The 15,697-nt window shown below is 38.7% G+C and overlaps 1 protein-coding gene across 4 annotated transcripts in view; it reads left to right on the top strand.

Moving 5' to 3' along the window:
• The window catches only part of USP48 (ubiquitin specific peptidase 48), a 54,414-nt gene that overhangs the window by 5,356 nt on the left and 33,361 nt on the right, over positions 1–15,697 (top strand). For 3 of the 4 annotated variants that reach the window (XM_054008978.1, XM_054008979.1, XM_054008981.1), the window contains 7 exons: positions 1,547–1,671; positions 2,348–2,456; positions 4,048–4,181; positions 4,507–4,589; positions 5,073–5,252; positions 7,646–7,771; positions 10,996–11,145. In XM_054008978.1, coding sequence (XP_053864953.1) covers positions 1,547–1,671; positions 2,348–2,456; positions 4,048–4,181; positions 4,507–4,589; positions 5,073–5,252; positions 7,646–7,771; positions 10,996–11,145 — 907 coding nt within the window. The remainder of the gene's footprint in view (positions 1–1,546; positions 1,672–2,347; positions 2,457–4,047; positions 4,182–4,506; positions 4,590–5,072; positions 5,253–7,645; positions 7,772–10,995; positions 11,146–15,697) is intronic. The other variant, XM_054008980.1, reaches the window with a different exon arrangement.

Genomic DNA, 15,697 nt, shown 5'->3' with positions numbered 1-15,697 from the left:
ACAGTATTCTTGCCAGCAAATTAAAGAAGTATGGATTGGATGGATGGACTGTAAGGTGGATAGAAAGCTGGCTAGATTGTCGGGCTCAACGGGTAGTGATCAATGGCTCCATGGGGGTTCCAAAGAGGATGGAGCTCTGGCTGTTCTGAGTGGTGGCAAATGACAGAACAAGTTGCAGTGGAGGAGGTCTAGGTTGGATATTAGGCAAATCTATGTCACTAGGAGTGTGGTGAAGCATTGGAATGGGTTCCCTAGGGAGGTGGTGGAATCTCCATCCTTAGAGGTTTTTAATGCCCGGCTTTACAAAGCCCTGTCTGGGATGATTTCGTTGGTTTTGGACTAGATGACCTCCTGAGGTCTCTTCCAACCCTAATCTTTTATGATTCTATGATTTTAATATTCAGTATGGCAAGTGTGTTCTAGCCTTTTTAAAAGAAATGCCATAAAACATTATTTTGAGAAGATAAGAAATGATGTCATGAAACAGTGATTGAGTATTGTCACATAAAAACATAAGAACTGCCATACTGTGTCAGACCAATGGCTCATTTAGTTCAGTATCCTGTTTTCCAACAGTGGCTATGGCCAGGTGCTTCAGATTTAAATGAACGGAACAGATAATCATCAAGTGATCCATCCCCTGTCATCCACTTCCAGCGTCTGGCAAACAGATGCTAGGGACACTCAGAGCATGATGTTGCATTCATGCCCATCCTGGCTAATAGCCATTGATGGACCTATCCTCCATGAATGTATCGCTTTCTTTTTTGAACCCTGTGATAATTTTGGTCTTCACAACATCCCCTGGCAACTAGTTCCACAGGTTGCCTGTGCATTGTGTGAAGGAATACTTCCTTTTGTTTGTTTTAAACCTGCTGCCTATTAATTTCATTTGGTGACCCCGTAGTTCGTGTTATGAGAAGGCGTAAATAAGACTTTGTTATTTATTTTTCTCCACACCAGTCAAGATTTTATAGACCTCCATCATATCCTCTCTTACTCATCTCTTTTCTAAGCTGAAAAGTCCCAGTCTTTTTAATCTCTCCTCACACAGAAGCTGTTCCATAACAAAGGAAGACTAATACACTTTAAACTACTGTGTGCTGTTTTTACAACATAAGCAATGCTCTGAAAAAGCCTGTCAGTCAAATATTTGTTTCAGTATTCTTCTGGGGAAAAGATTGGTTCACAATGTGGAGTTATAAAGTGAGAATAATGGGATTTATACAGTATATAAGCCACTCCTATTGTTCAGAATCCTGCAAATTGCAATGCAGAAATCAAACATTTCTTAGCTACCAGCACTGTACCAATTTAATTCATGCTGCTGTTCTCATGCTATGTGTCTTAATCTCCCTTTAGTAAAGTTCAATTTTTTCTTAGCCCTCTTGATTTGTATTTTTCTATTCATCGTACTCCTTAGTAAGCTTTTGTGTAATTTGGTATGTGGGTCTCCATCACTGATATTTCAAGTAAATTAGAGAGGTAGGTTCTGACTCCACTTTTGAGTTGCAATATATTACCAAGTATTGGTGTTTTGTTCTAGGATGCCCAGGAATTTTCAAAGCTATTCATGTCACTACTAGAGGATACTTTGTCTAAACAAAAAAATCCAGATGTACGGAACATTGTTCAAAAGCAGTTTTGTGGAGAGTATGCATATGTCACTGTGTAAGTAGTTGGTTTAATTCTCTAGTGGTGCTTTCTTGCTCAGTGTGTTTGCCTATTCTTCTGGTCACCTTTCTACAAATATTGAAGGCTTTTTTCGGCGGGGGGGAGGGGGGAAGGGAAGGCATGAGTGGGAAGGAGCCTTTTTAAATCTGTAGCAGAAGAGAAGGTGACTTTCTAGTTTAAAAATAATTTAACAAATGTTTTCAGTGTTTTTAAAGTCTTGAGTTTCTTAAAAATAAGATGGCATTTTTAACATTCTACAGTTTGCCTATTTTTTTGTAATTCATCATTTAGTAAAGGAAAGTAACTCACAAATAGTCACCTGAATTAAAGTATGTGGATTAATTCCCTATATCTAGAATATATGGTATTAAGCTGCCCCAGTGCCTGTTTTGTTTCCCGGTAGTGGATTCATAAACTATATTTGAAACATAGCGCAAATACCAGTTGTAAATGGGCATTTCTGCACTCCTGCTAGGTGCTGTCTTCCCTCTGTATAAGGTCCTCTTCTGTAACCCATGCAATCTTGGAAACAGTGTGTTGGAGATCATTTAATCCAGTCTCTCTCCTGGTTTAACAATCAGAGGAAGAACTTCAGCAGTAAAGTTTTATGATGGTTAAATGACTGACCCATTAAGCCATGTACTGATATATTTTAATTTATTTTTAATTCTAGCTGTAACCAGTGTGGCAGGGAGTCCAAACTCATATCGAAATTTTATGAACTGGAGTTAAATATCCAAGGGCACAAGCAGTTGACAGACTGTATCACAGAATTTCTTAAGGTACCAACTCCTATGTAATCCTACTGTTTCTGTAGCATCCACAAAGCATTAGTCTCCTTGCCTGTTGAGAGGGTATTTAAGTTTTTCCCCCTTTTGTTCAAGAAGTGCTTTAATTTTCAACCTGGTATCACAGCAAAGTTAGTCGTCAGAGCTTTGAATCTACTCAGTGGGTTGACTAGAGTAACAATTTGAGTTTTCTATCCTAAATGTGGGCCCAGTCCTGTACTCCCAATTCAGATAAAACTTTTAATGAAGTCAGAGAACAAGGTGTGTGGTAATGGTAAAATAATGGCAATTAAAGAGAGACATCTGAAAATATCGCACCTGTCTGAAAATATTCCACCTAAAATTACTAAAACGGATAGATTAGAGAATATTTCTCAGTTTGTTTACTTTTTAGTTCATAGCATTCTGTATATAGTCATTTTCCTTGCTTCCCTGATTTGTCAACTGGAGAGCTTTAAGTCTAAAATATTGGCAGGTGGCTCTGGAGAAGCAGCATCAGCACCTATATCTGCTTTTAATGCATGTTTAAAATTTGGCTAGAACTCAAGTTAAGGGTGTTTACGGTTTGAGTTATGAAGGTCATTAAAATATTAAGGGCAGAGTTAATTAAAAGTTTAATCTTTTGCCCTGTAAACAGTCAGATAGTTTGGTGAAGCAGAGTGACTTGCTTGACCAACAAGTTGCTTTGCTTGTGGAAGGCCTTCTACAATAAAAAGCAAACAATTTAATACCTGCAAATCTAATAGCTGCATTAGGAGGCTACCACACCCCAAGACTACAGTATCTTCACCTTGCAACAATGAACTTGGGCTTGAAAGTTTGCCTTACAATTAAAAGGAAAGCCTTCTCGCTTACATTTGGCTCTTGTTGATTCACATTGGAGTTAATTTGGCTCAGCATGGGGAAAAGGATCCATCTATATGGGTCTCATTGCATGTTCATTGCTAAAATATGGCTTTCTATTAATTCTGGCCATATGGCCATGCCACACTACCTATGTGACCTCATTAAAGTAGAATTTTCCACCATCTTTCTGGTAGAAGGCAAGTTTGCACATCTCTCTGTACTGTGGAGGGCAATTTTGATGATCTGCCTGATACTGCAACTAGGGCTTCTGACTTCAGTCTGGAAGACATGTGGTTTCCTCCGACTGACAGCTGCCTATTAACAACTCTGATAATTTTACCGGGTGGTGAACCCAGAGCTTTCAGTATCTTATATGCTGTCTTGTACTATCACTGCACAATATTTGGAATACAGCTTGAATGATCTACACCTCTACCTTGATATAACGCTGTCCTCGGGAGCCAAAAAATCTTACCGCGTTATAGGTGAATCGCGTTACATCAAACTTGCTTTGATCCAGCACACCTTCTCTCCCTCTTCTCTCCCCCCCCCCCCCCCCCCCGAACACTGCTTTACTGCGTTATATCCGAATTCGTGTTATATCGGGGTAGAGGTGTAGTTAGAATTCTCACATTTTAACTTGGTTTCTGTATATAGTTTTTAATCTCAGGCTAGAGCATAGAACTAATGTTGCACTCTCTTAACATGTACTGATGACCTTTCTTTTTCTCTTGGTCAGGAAGAAAAGTTAGAAGGGGACAATCGTTACTTTTGTGAAACTTGTCAGAGTAAACAAAATGCAACAAGGAAGATCAGGCTGCTTAGTCTTCCATGTACACTCAACTTGCAGCTGATGCGTTTTGTGTTTGACAGGTAAGTGACCTAACCCCTATGTGTTGTAAACATAGGAAGGATATGGGTCCCTCAGAAATGCTTGTAGTTACTTTCTCTGCGTTGGCTTTTACTTCATACAACTTGGTTCTATTCATATCACTTAACTCAATTCAGACTTCTGAATTTGAGCATTTGTGCACTTAATTTTTTGTGAAGTTCATTTAACTATCCAGTAGTCTCATCTGTTAAAATACAGTAGTGATTTGCAAATTACAATTTTAGATTAAATATGCAAAAAGATGTTTACTCTCCTTGCTGCATTGAATACTTGTACATGAAAGTCTCGTAATTTGTTTTTGAATAGACAAACTGGCCATAAGAAAAAGTTGAATACTTACATTGGCTTTTCTGAATTGCTTGATATGGAACCTTTTATGGAACAAAAAGGTGAGTTATACACAAAGTATTAATTTACTAATTGTACCAATACAGCCATTAGCTGCCAAGATCTTGCCTGAAAATGTCCTCTAGCTGTAAACAACTAAAATGGTTCTGCTAATAAATAAGTCATTTCTGGCTCTTAACCTTTTTATTTAAAATGGAAGCTTAAGCAGTGCTTGTCCTCCTTTAATAAACCAGCAGTTGAGATTAGGTACTTTAACAAAAATTCCTATATTTCAAACTGGTGTTTGGAGTTCTAGCTACCAGATTTGTGAGTTAAGAATGCATACAGCACAGTGTTTGTGGTTTGGGAAATAATAGGGAAAAATTATATTGTTTTGTGTATAGGTCTTGTATAAAGAAAGTCTTGGTAAGTTCTTTTAAGAACTGTATTTGCTGCTTGTTTTTCACCTTAGAAGTATCAGATGATCAAATCTTGTGTTCTTTGTATTTCCTGGTGGATTAAAAAAACTGCCTGTTCTCTTTCAGATGGTGTCTATATATATGAACTTAGTGCAGTTCTTATACACAGGGGAGTGAGTGCATACTCTGGTCACTACATTGCTCATGTGAAAGACCCACAGACTGGTGAATGGTACAAGTTTAATGATGAAGACATAGAAAAGATGGAGGGGAAGAAATTGCAACTAGGGATTGAGGAAGATCTAGGTAAAACCTTTAAGTTGTGAGTGCCCTTTTAAAATAACTCTTTTCACCAAAAACATGGAGGCTAAATCAATTGCCCTGATATATGTATTGAGTTATTTGCCGTCATAATGTCTACATTTTTTTTTAAGGGTAACTAATGAAATTGCAACTTAATTAGTTGCAGCCAATTTTTAACCCTCACCCCAACCCCATCTGATGGTTGATTGTCTTATGGGTCTGGTGATGACTGACTTTACTTCAGTTCTCTTATAGATTGTAATATGGCAAGTAGTGTGCACGTCAACCATTTTTTAAACAAATAATTGTCTAGGTAACTTGCATATCGGTAAAATGTATGCAAAGCTGTTTCTTCCCAAACCAGCATTTAGAATGGGGCTTTATTATTAGACAGCAAGAGTATTTTTATATATTTTGTATATTTACTTCCATTGAGGAGTTTATTCTTTATCTTTTTGAAGGGGAACTGAAAAGTTTTCATAATCTCAAAACCAAAACATTTTTTGGAGCAAAAACTACAAAACAATGTTTTTCTTTTATGTCACTTCTGTTCCTCTTCTTCCCGCCCCCTGCCAACCCCCCCCCCCCCATATCTGTTTACATTGGCACTGTTGGTCTTGACTTCCTTGAGTTTGCTGAAGAACTTCAGCTTGCTCTGCTTGCAACTGATGTGGAGGAGCTATTAAGTTCTAAACTAACAGTCTGAGTGCCTGAACCTGCAAAGTCCTGTGTGTGTGAGTAACTTCAGTGAGTCAGTGCTTGGTACCTCTCAAGATGGGTTTGTAGACTTGGGCAGAGTACTGGAAGCGGCATTTAAGAATCCCCATTCTAGTGCTTTAACAAAAGCAGGGAAGTGTAAGACCAGATTTTTCTTCTATAAAAAGCAAGCTGACTAACTTAAAAGGCTCTCAGTTTTCTGACAGAGCACCATAAATATGGCCTTTAGGATTTTTTAAATCTATTTTTTACCTGAGCCATCATTAGTTTTATAAGGTTTTTTTTCTGGGGAACCCTGAGAACAACACCAAACGTGCTCATACCTCCCCTGTCTTCGTGCCTCCCTCCTTCCCGACTTCCTCCATGCACACACCTATCTGATGTCTCTTCATTTTCAGCTTTGCTGCTTGTTGCTGGTAAAGTTAGTCGTGAAGAGCATGTATGTGAACTCCCACTAGAGCTGTGATGTTGAGATGATTAGTGCATGAGTGATGAAATTGACCCTCAACAAAATCATGAAGCTGATTATACACAGTGCTGTCAAATCCTGAAACACAGAAAAATGGTTTTCTTTGATCTTTGTTCTGTTAGCCTCATGGGTTACTCCTTGGTTTACTTGTAACAGAAGGTTAAAACATTCAGATCACAAACAATATTAGGCCAGGGTCCCACAAAGTCTCATCCATATGAGGAACTTAAGCACAGATGTAGTCCCACTGAAGTCAGTAGGGCTACTCAAGTTCAGTAGGACTAATCCATGTATGTTGATTAATATTTGTGTTATTGGAGCTTTCATGTGCAAAGAGTTATAAATACAAACTTTGTTCAGTGTGTGTTAGTGATTTTCCTAGCTCCTCCCAAGACCTGAGTTCAGGTTTCTCCCATAAGAGCAGATGCCATCCCAAACATATACAGCAGTGGAAGGAGTTCTGCTTCAGGTATTGGAGGTCTGCTTATCTGCTGCAGGGAAACACTCTTAAACTCTGGCCCTGCGGGGGGGCAGATTTACAAATAAGTGTGAATAGTTATGCTGGAGGGTTAAGCATTTGTGGACCCTAGCAATGTAGTACTGGAGTTTCCCAAGAAATAACAATATATGCCTACAGTATTTTCCATGTATTGTATTAAAGGTTTGATCATAAGCAGGTTTTTCCTTCATTTAAAAAAAAAAAAAAAGCTTTTAAAATTGCAAATATTACACACACTTTTGTAAATTTTCTTTTTCTGGCAAGCTGGAGATTAAGATAGAATTACAGGTTCAGAAATATTGGTTGGTAGTATATGGCCAAATTCTTTCCATCTCTTAAATCCAGTTAAAGGTGGAAGTTGAACCAGCCATTCTGGAATAACTCTTTATTTCCTGTACTGCACTTTGATATTTATAGGTGTCATATGCAGTGGGAAAGGACACGTTTCTGTTATGTGCATAAAATGTTTAAATTCTCTGCAACCCAATCTGAGTAAGCATTAGACAGTGTTACTTGGTATAAGGAAATCTGCATTGATTTGACTTGTATGCAGGCCAAACTGTCCATGTTATGTTGGAGAAAAGTTCCGGTGAGGTTGGAGGTAATGTGTATGTGTTAGGGAGGAACTGAAATGAGATGTGATACTCCCCATTAAAGGAGAATAAATATGTTGGAATACATGTTTATTATTTTTTGGCTTCTGTACCTCAGCAGAGCCTTCTAAGTCTCAGACTCGTAAACCCAAGTGTGGGAAAGGAACTCACTGCTCTCGAAATGCTTACATGTTGGTGTATCGACTGCAAACACGGGAAAAATCTCTAACAGCAGAAATCCCAAGTAAGTGAACTTGGACATTTCAAACCTATTCCTGTCAGACCTAGCAAGGCCTCATACGTCTGTTTGGGCCAGTTCCAGAGGGAAATTAGCACTTCCTCTTAAATACTTTTTGCAGCACTGAGTCCAGTAGAATAAAAGCTTATCTTAAATGCTCCAACAATTATTCCAATAAGCACTCACTCTATAACACACTGGTAATTATAACTGATACTTATTGAGTAGTCTACTGGTCCTGATACATGCACCAGCAGTGGCTTATTGATATTTGTTACTATTTGACTTGCTAAGTACACCTCTACCTCAATATAACGCTGTCCTCGGGAGCCAAAAAAATCTTACCGCGTTATAGGTGAAACTGCGTTATATCGAACTTGCTTTGATCCACCGGAGGGTGCAGGCCACTCCCCCCGCGCGGCTTTACCGCGTTATATCCGAATTCGTGTTATATCGGGTTGCGTTATATCAGGGTAGAGGTGTATATACATAACTTTTATAAAGAATTAAGTTTTGCAATGTATTCTTCCACTATGAAAAATAGTTCCTAGGAAAGTGGAAAAAATAAGAGCAAAAAGGCCATACATACCTTTTTATCTATATATATTTAATATATTTGTGTTGTGTTTTTTAACTTTTTGTCTTCCACCCCCTACTATGCTCTTCTCTTCCCTCTCTAAAAGCCAAGCTGTCCTTTCAGCAGCAGTTTGTGGCTCATCAGCCAGTCTTCGCTCATTTTCTTTTACAAAATTATTTAGAACACTGGCAAGTTACCCCAGTTAGCTTTTCACTAAAAAGAGTGGAGTGTCTGAAAGGATATCACATTGCAGTTCAAATGACAGTTTGACACTCTGTATGAAGGAGGGTGAGTTTAAAATTTCACACCCATAACCACTCAGTGTCCTTGTCCCATCGATGTTACCACCTGAACTCCTGTAACATAATAGCTGTGAGGCTTTATCATGTGTGTTGAAGTAGACCCAGTTGTTAACAGCAGAATCAGTGCACGTCATCACAAAATGCTCAGCTGGCCAATCAAAGTGACTTTGAATAATTAGTGCCCACAGCTAGATTCTCATTTTAATTTTTAAACTAATTATGTCTAAAAGTTAAGCATAAAGCTAAATAATGATGGCTAAAAGATGTCAGTGGTGTATATATACTGTAATGAGTGTGGGCAGTCCTGGTGTTTGACAGTGGCGCAGTTCTCTTGTTTCTGTCAGAATGGCCTGCTACACCTCACAAGTACTTGTTACTTCTCTTAATGTGAACAAAGGGTATATGGAATGTAAGGCCTGGTCCACACTAACCCCCCACTTCAAACTAAGGTACGCAAATTCAGCTACGTTAATAACGTAGCTGAATTCGAACTACCTTAGTTCGAACTTACCGCGGGTCCAGACGTGGCAGGCAGGCGCCCCCGTCGATGCCACGTACTCCTCTCGCCGAGCTGGAGTACCGGCGTTGATGGCAAGCACTTCTGGGATCGATTATCGCATCTAGACAAGACGCAATAAATCGATCCCAGAAGATCAATTGCTTACCTCCGGACCCAGAGGTAAGCAAGTGTAGACCTACCCTAAGAGTGCAGGCCATTCAAGGATTTTTCATTTAAGTATTCATGGCCTATCTTAGAGCTTCGGGGAGGTGGGAATCCAATTGGTGAATGGCTTTAATAATAGTGGCTAACAAAGCACTATATATGAATAGTAATTAATCTTCCTGGGGCACTAAGCATGGAGGTGTTAGTCTTGTTTTAGCGGGCGGGGGAAGTAAGGTATTGGAGTGAATTGACTTGCCCTGGGCCTCACAGCAGGTCCTGCTGATAGCAGGAATACACCTGGGGTCACCTGAGTCATGGCCTCTTGCCCTAGCTACCATGCCATGCTGACTGCTAAGTTAACTGTAAAAGTGAAAGGATAAACCTGAATGTATTGAACTAAATACATTGTCCCAGAAACAAATAATCTTTTTAGCATCAAGGTTAAAATTAAGAACATTCTATGAGATTTGTGTAGCACCTGTCATGATGGTAAAATGAATAATACTTCCGAGTTAACATTTCCCTAACAGCTTAGTTCTTAAATTCTAAATGTAGAAGAAAATTTCAGAGGAAATATTTTGCACCTTCTTTGTACCATTACTGTAAGGATGTAGGTGATCTTCTGTCCTTTCTCCTTTGTCCTCTTTTCACTATTAATTGACTGGGACATTTGTTTTGTGTTGGGCCTGTTATTGCACACCCTCACTGATTTTTCCTCCCTTTCCTTCCCCCTTTGTGTGAATTCCTGGCATTCCCACAGTTTCCATTTCTTCTGAAGCATCCTATTTTATTTCACTGGTGACACTAAAACTTCCAGTCACCCTCCCCTTTCACTTGAATCAGCAGCCTTTCAGTTTCCCTGCCTGTTCCCTTTAATCCACAGGAGTTCTTAACAGTTTTCTGCGCTTATCACTAAACCATGTAGAACCTGGATCACTAAGATTTCATACGTGCCCTCAAATCCTTCTTGCTGGCCTCTCTGGTAGGTGGCATTAAGGATTCTGGTGTGCTACTGGGACTGAAGACCCAGATTTTCTGCATCTCAGTAGGAAGAACGATTGCTCCAAAGAAATAGAGAGGAACAGCTAGGGGACCTGTGGGTTGCTGAGATGAGTGGGAGGCAAGGAAATGGAACCAGGGGCCTCAAAGAGAAGTAGAGACATCCCTGAAACAGCCTGGTGGGCTCACAGTCTGCAGCCCTTCACCATTACAGCTGTACAAAAACTCTTGCTGCTTTTTTCCTTAAGTGTATTTAACAACATATTGTGGTACATTATTGATAATCATTTCAAACATGTGAAAAGTATTTATTTGTCATGCACCAAAGATTTTTATTCTAAAACACTGCAGGTATCACGTCCTCCATAGTAAACTCTGTTGGGCGGTATTAAATTATTTGCATCCCATGTCTCCTTTACATTGAATTACCCATATGGGCACAAATACTGAAATGTAAATATTGGTGAGAAGGAATATCCAGGCACTTGACTTCTAGAAAGACTCCGTATTTCATTATTTGTGTGAGGAAACCTTTAAGCTCGGTGGCTGTTACCATTGGATATTACTGATCACTGGGAAAATTGGCATAATTGACTTTAATTTTGGCCATTTTTTTTTTTTTTTTTTTTTTTTTAAGACAGAGTAGGATTAGTGGTAGCTAGTACTTCTGCTTTTTCTTTCTCCATAGCTTTTCTGCAGGAGCTCGTCGAACGGGATAACTGCAAGTTTGAAGAGTGGTGTAACGAAATGGCAGATATGCGTAAACAAAGCGTGGTCAGAGGCAAAATCAAACATGAAGAGGTGAAGGAGCTCTACCAAAGGTTGCCTGCTGAAGCTGGTCTGTAAGATATTCTGGTAGTATTTTATAGTAGACCATTGTTAATATTAGCACTGTAAATAAATCACAATCCTATTTCCCATTTATGTATAACTTCATATAGTGGATGTTACTCCCCTTTTCCTCATAGCCTTTTGTGAGCTGGTATTTGTGGTAGCTACTGCAAGACTTCGGGCAGTGGAGAAGGATACTGACATCCACTCATTCTCTACCTCACTCAGACTTCCTGCTGCTTTAGATTTTAAAGTAACTAAACAAGATTTGGAAGGTTTGAGTTTTGCAAATATTAATATATATTTACAAGTGTTTAATTTTCTGTAGGAGCCTTTCCCCAAAAATGCATTCCTTTTTTCTTCAGATATGCTGTTTGTTTCTGTATCCTTAGTGCCACATGAGTTTATGATCAGAGCATATCATTAGAAGCTTTTAGATGCTGTTGTTTTTTTCCCCCTTAGGAGAGAAGGGCATGATGACCAACACTTAAGACTACAGGAGAGGATGCATGATCAGTGTTGCTTTTCCCCATAATGCTTTCTGCCACAACCTACTTTCTTCTTCTTCTTCGTTTTTCCTGTCCCTCATTATAACTGCCATCAGTGCCGTCTCTCCTCGACTTTCTCTTTCTTGATTTACTCCCTCACCATCAAATATGCCCTTGTCAGTCACCTTGTGCTTTTTCCTTGTACCACCATGCCCGTTTTCTGCTGCCCTATGAACAGCTTAGCTCATGGTTGATTGATAGCACTGAGAAGGAAGTAACTTAGGTAATCCTGCATCTCCAGCTCACTGGCATGCTTTGGTGCTGTTGATCCAAATGAATCAGCAGGTAATAGGTCACACGTTCACTCAACTTTTTGCCAGAAAGTCATTAATTTAATTCTTACAGACACTTGGAAAAACGATGTAGGCAAGCCTTTATCTATGAGAATTCCATGATGGGCTGGCCAAAATGTGGGGTTTTGGTTTGCAAGAAAATTTTAATATTTTGGAATGGAAGCAGATTTTACTGAATTTTTTTGCAAACTGAAGTCACTCTGAAAATTTCATTTAATAAAAACACTGAAATAGGGTGTTCCAGAATAGAAATATGGGAAATTAACATTCTTGTGAGTTTACCCATTGCCACCATTGCATAGTTGAGATGAAACTGACAAGACTATCAATTTCAGCCTGGGCTCCAAAGGCTGCTGTCACAGAGCAGGGAGGTTATCAACCGCAAGAGTCCTAGCCCCAGCTGGGGCTCCCAGTGCTACTGCTTCAGAATGGGGAGCCTACCAGCCCTGAGAGCCCCTGTAATAGATTCAGCAAAACATTTCACTTCTGTTAATTGGCACTTTCTGGTGAAAGTTTCATCAGCAAATTTCCAACCAGCTCTCTTCCAGGAGTCACTCTGTCCAGAGCTTTGTGTTTCCCATGAGTAAGTTGTCACTGACAGATTCTTCTCTCCTTTCCACTTTTCACTTACTGCCTTTTTCACATCTTTAAATACTAAAAGTTTGATTTATTCCTTTTCTCCTCAGTTTTCCATGGGGTGAGGGTACAGACATGTGCTATGGTTACTTTGTACAGACCGTATTCTCCAAAACACATGTCTCCTAGAAACTTTTTCAGTAGTTTTCAATTAAGATTGCAACTCCTTTTTATAAAAAGAGCAAGCAGACTGTTGTGATATTTCAGTTTAGTTCATAAAATACTTGGCCAAATTTTTCAAACTTGGATTCCCAAAATTTAGCACTTGATTCCAAATTAAGGCTCTTAAATACAAGGCCTGACTTTTCTTCCAGAGGTATTGAGCACCAACAACTTTAGGTCAGTGGGAGCTGCAGGTAGAGCTCAGCACCTCTGAACAGAAGTGACTGGATTCTTAACTTTAAGTATCCATGTTTGAAAATTATGGCATTTATGCTTAAAACTAATGAAAAGCTGTGATATTAAGATAGGTGTTCACACTGGATTCCCCACTGTTGGATTCATGCTCTGAATGTATTTTTGAAGTGCCATTGCTAAATCAAGGATGTGGGGCATTCTCTTCACAGATATGGGTCACTTTTGGAGAACAAGAATTACAAGTAATTTCCTGTATCAGGGGGTAGCAGTGTTAGTCTGTATCTACAAAAACAACAAGGAGTCTGGTGGCACCTTAAAGTGTAACAGATTTATTTGGGCATAAGCTTTCATGGGTAAAAACCTCACTTCTTCAGATGCATCTGAAGAAGTGAGGTTTTTACCCACGAAAGCTTATGCCCAAATAAAGTCATTTTTGACTTTCTAAACATAATTAGAATAGTTTGCTATTGGTGATATTTATTCCTTATATAATGTTCATATCTCACTGACAGGTTTCCAGACAGTGCACTCTCATGCTGCTTACATTTTGGAAATCAAGGTGGTTTCTCTTTCAGTTGCATGAGTTGGGATTTTTTTTGTCCCAAGATGTCCCATTAGAAATGGTTTAACTAAATCCTCCAGAGATTGTGGCCATGTTTTATGTAGAGTAAATACAATATAGCCATAGTGAAGCTTACACTTTTTCAGATAAACCATATTTATGTATGGTTTCAGAGTAGCAGCCGTGTTAGTCTGTATCCGCAAAAAGAACAGGAGTACTTGTGGCACCTTAAATTTGTTAGTTTCTAAGGTGCCACAAGTACTCCTGTTCTTTTTGCATATTTATGTAGTATCATTGCCTGAGATGGAGAAGCTGCTGATTTGTGCTGAGGAACAGTTTGAGGCCTAAGATTATGAAAAGTCCAGTGTTCATTACAGTACATAAAGTATTTGGTTACAGCTTTGCTATGCCTCTCTATATGAAATGTGAAGGATTCTGTTTCCCCATATTTACTTTATAAATGCAACTGGCAGTGGAAATTTCAGAAGTGTTGATGCATCAGCCAGGTGTATTTAAGTTCCTGACCTCTCCCTGCCTCTCTTTCTTCACCCCTCCCCCCACCCTGTTAATTTTCCAATATTTTTTTAGATATGCCACTGTTTATCTTTTCAGTATTGACTAGATTTGGTGTGCAGAAGTAAATCTGCTTTGTTCCCACAATCAACACATGTTGCTCAATATGTAATTAAATCTATCTTAGAACCCAAAGATGATAGTCACTAATGGAAAATAAGAAAAAGCATTATTTGAGATCAGCTTTTTGCCACTGTGGCATTTCATAGCAATTTGTTAATTACATTTCCTGTTGCTTTTTCTGTAAAATTCCTGGTTTTACAAGTATAGCCACACTGTTTTGGGTTACGTGTGTCATTAGTGTGATTTTGTATCAAGATATTTGACTCAAGTATTTTATATAAAGCCATTCATTCGTTCTAGTGTCTGTGCTGGTATGTCTGATCCCCCAGAAATTGCACCTGTGTATTTTGTAAATGTGTAGAAAAGCATTTCTTGTTTAAAAAACAAAACAAATTGCTAAAATCTTAAATTGTTAGTATTGTGAGATTTTGAGTCAGCTTCTCCTTCAGTACAAGTTTTTAATGTGGGCTCTGTGCGCTTTTCCTGAATGCTAATTTTTGACAAATAGCCTAGACTTAAAAAAAAAAAAAAAAAAAAAAATTGCTTGATATTTTCATGGTTTCCTCCTTACAGCCAAATCTTGCATCGTTACTGTGATATCCTGTTGCTCTTGAGTCTGTTTTGATAGTTCGTTGTCTACTTGGGCAGCATGGATTAGCCATTCAAATATAAAAAATATTTTTCCCACCATAATGCAGAAATTGAACATTATTTTAAATCTGATAGATGAAGGAAATTTGGTGAAGTAGTTCCTATTTATTATTTAATTTGTATTACTATAGCACCTAGGGGCCCTAGTCATGGGCCAGGCCCCCAGGGTGTTGTAAATAAATCACAAAATTAATCCTATTTCCCATTTATACAATTTATATTTCCCATACAATCTAATCTAAAGAAATAGCTCTCTGCCTGATGAATACATGTGGTAAAAAGCAACCTGTAAATTCAGGTTAACTTGACTGATACTGTTGATAGTTTACGATATTGAACAAAAACTTGTTCTGGGGAACATGTATCATCAGAAGTTTGATGTCAGAGCTATTCAGAAGAGTGACAAGTTCAGTGCTTCAACAGTAACATGAACATACAAGGTTCTGTTTTGAAAGCAACACACATCAACAGTCTGTATTTGAAAAACATGCAAGCTTCTATTCGTCTGTTATATAGGCAGTAGATAAACTTACTGTAGTTCTAGTTAGGGTTAACTGCTAGCATTTATTATCTAGATTCCCCTCGTTTCTTTTAATGTACTTTAAGCACATAGGGGTTTGCGTGTTGTTTCAAGACCGAGATCTAATTCTTTATAAAATTGTATCCTGTCCTCTTTTGGCTATCCTAGTTAATGTAGCTGTGCAGTGTATAGGCGTGTCAGTCCCAGGATATTAGAGAGACAAGGTGGGTGGCACTCGGAGTGCCTTTCCCAGGCCTGAAGAAGAGCTCTGTATAACCTTGAAAGCTTGTCTCTCTCACCAACAGAAGTTGGTCCAATAAAAGATATTCTCACCTGCCTTGTCACTATTAGTTAAT

The sequence above is a fragment of the Malaclemys terrapin genome, chromosome 19 (assembly GCF_027887155.1).
Source record: "Malaclemys terrapin pileata isolate rMalTer1 chromosome 19, rMalTer1.hap1, whole genome shotgun sequence".
NCBI lineage: Eukaryota > Metazoa > Chordata > Testudines > Emydidae > Malaclemys > Malaclemys terrapin.
This window is presented reverse-complemented; position numbering and strand designations above follow the sequence as displayed.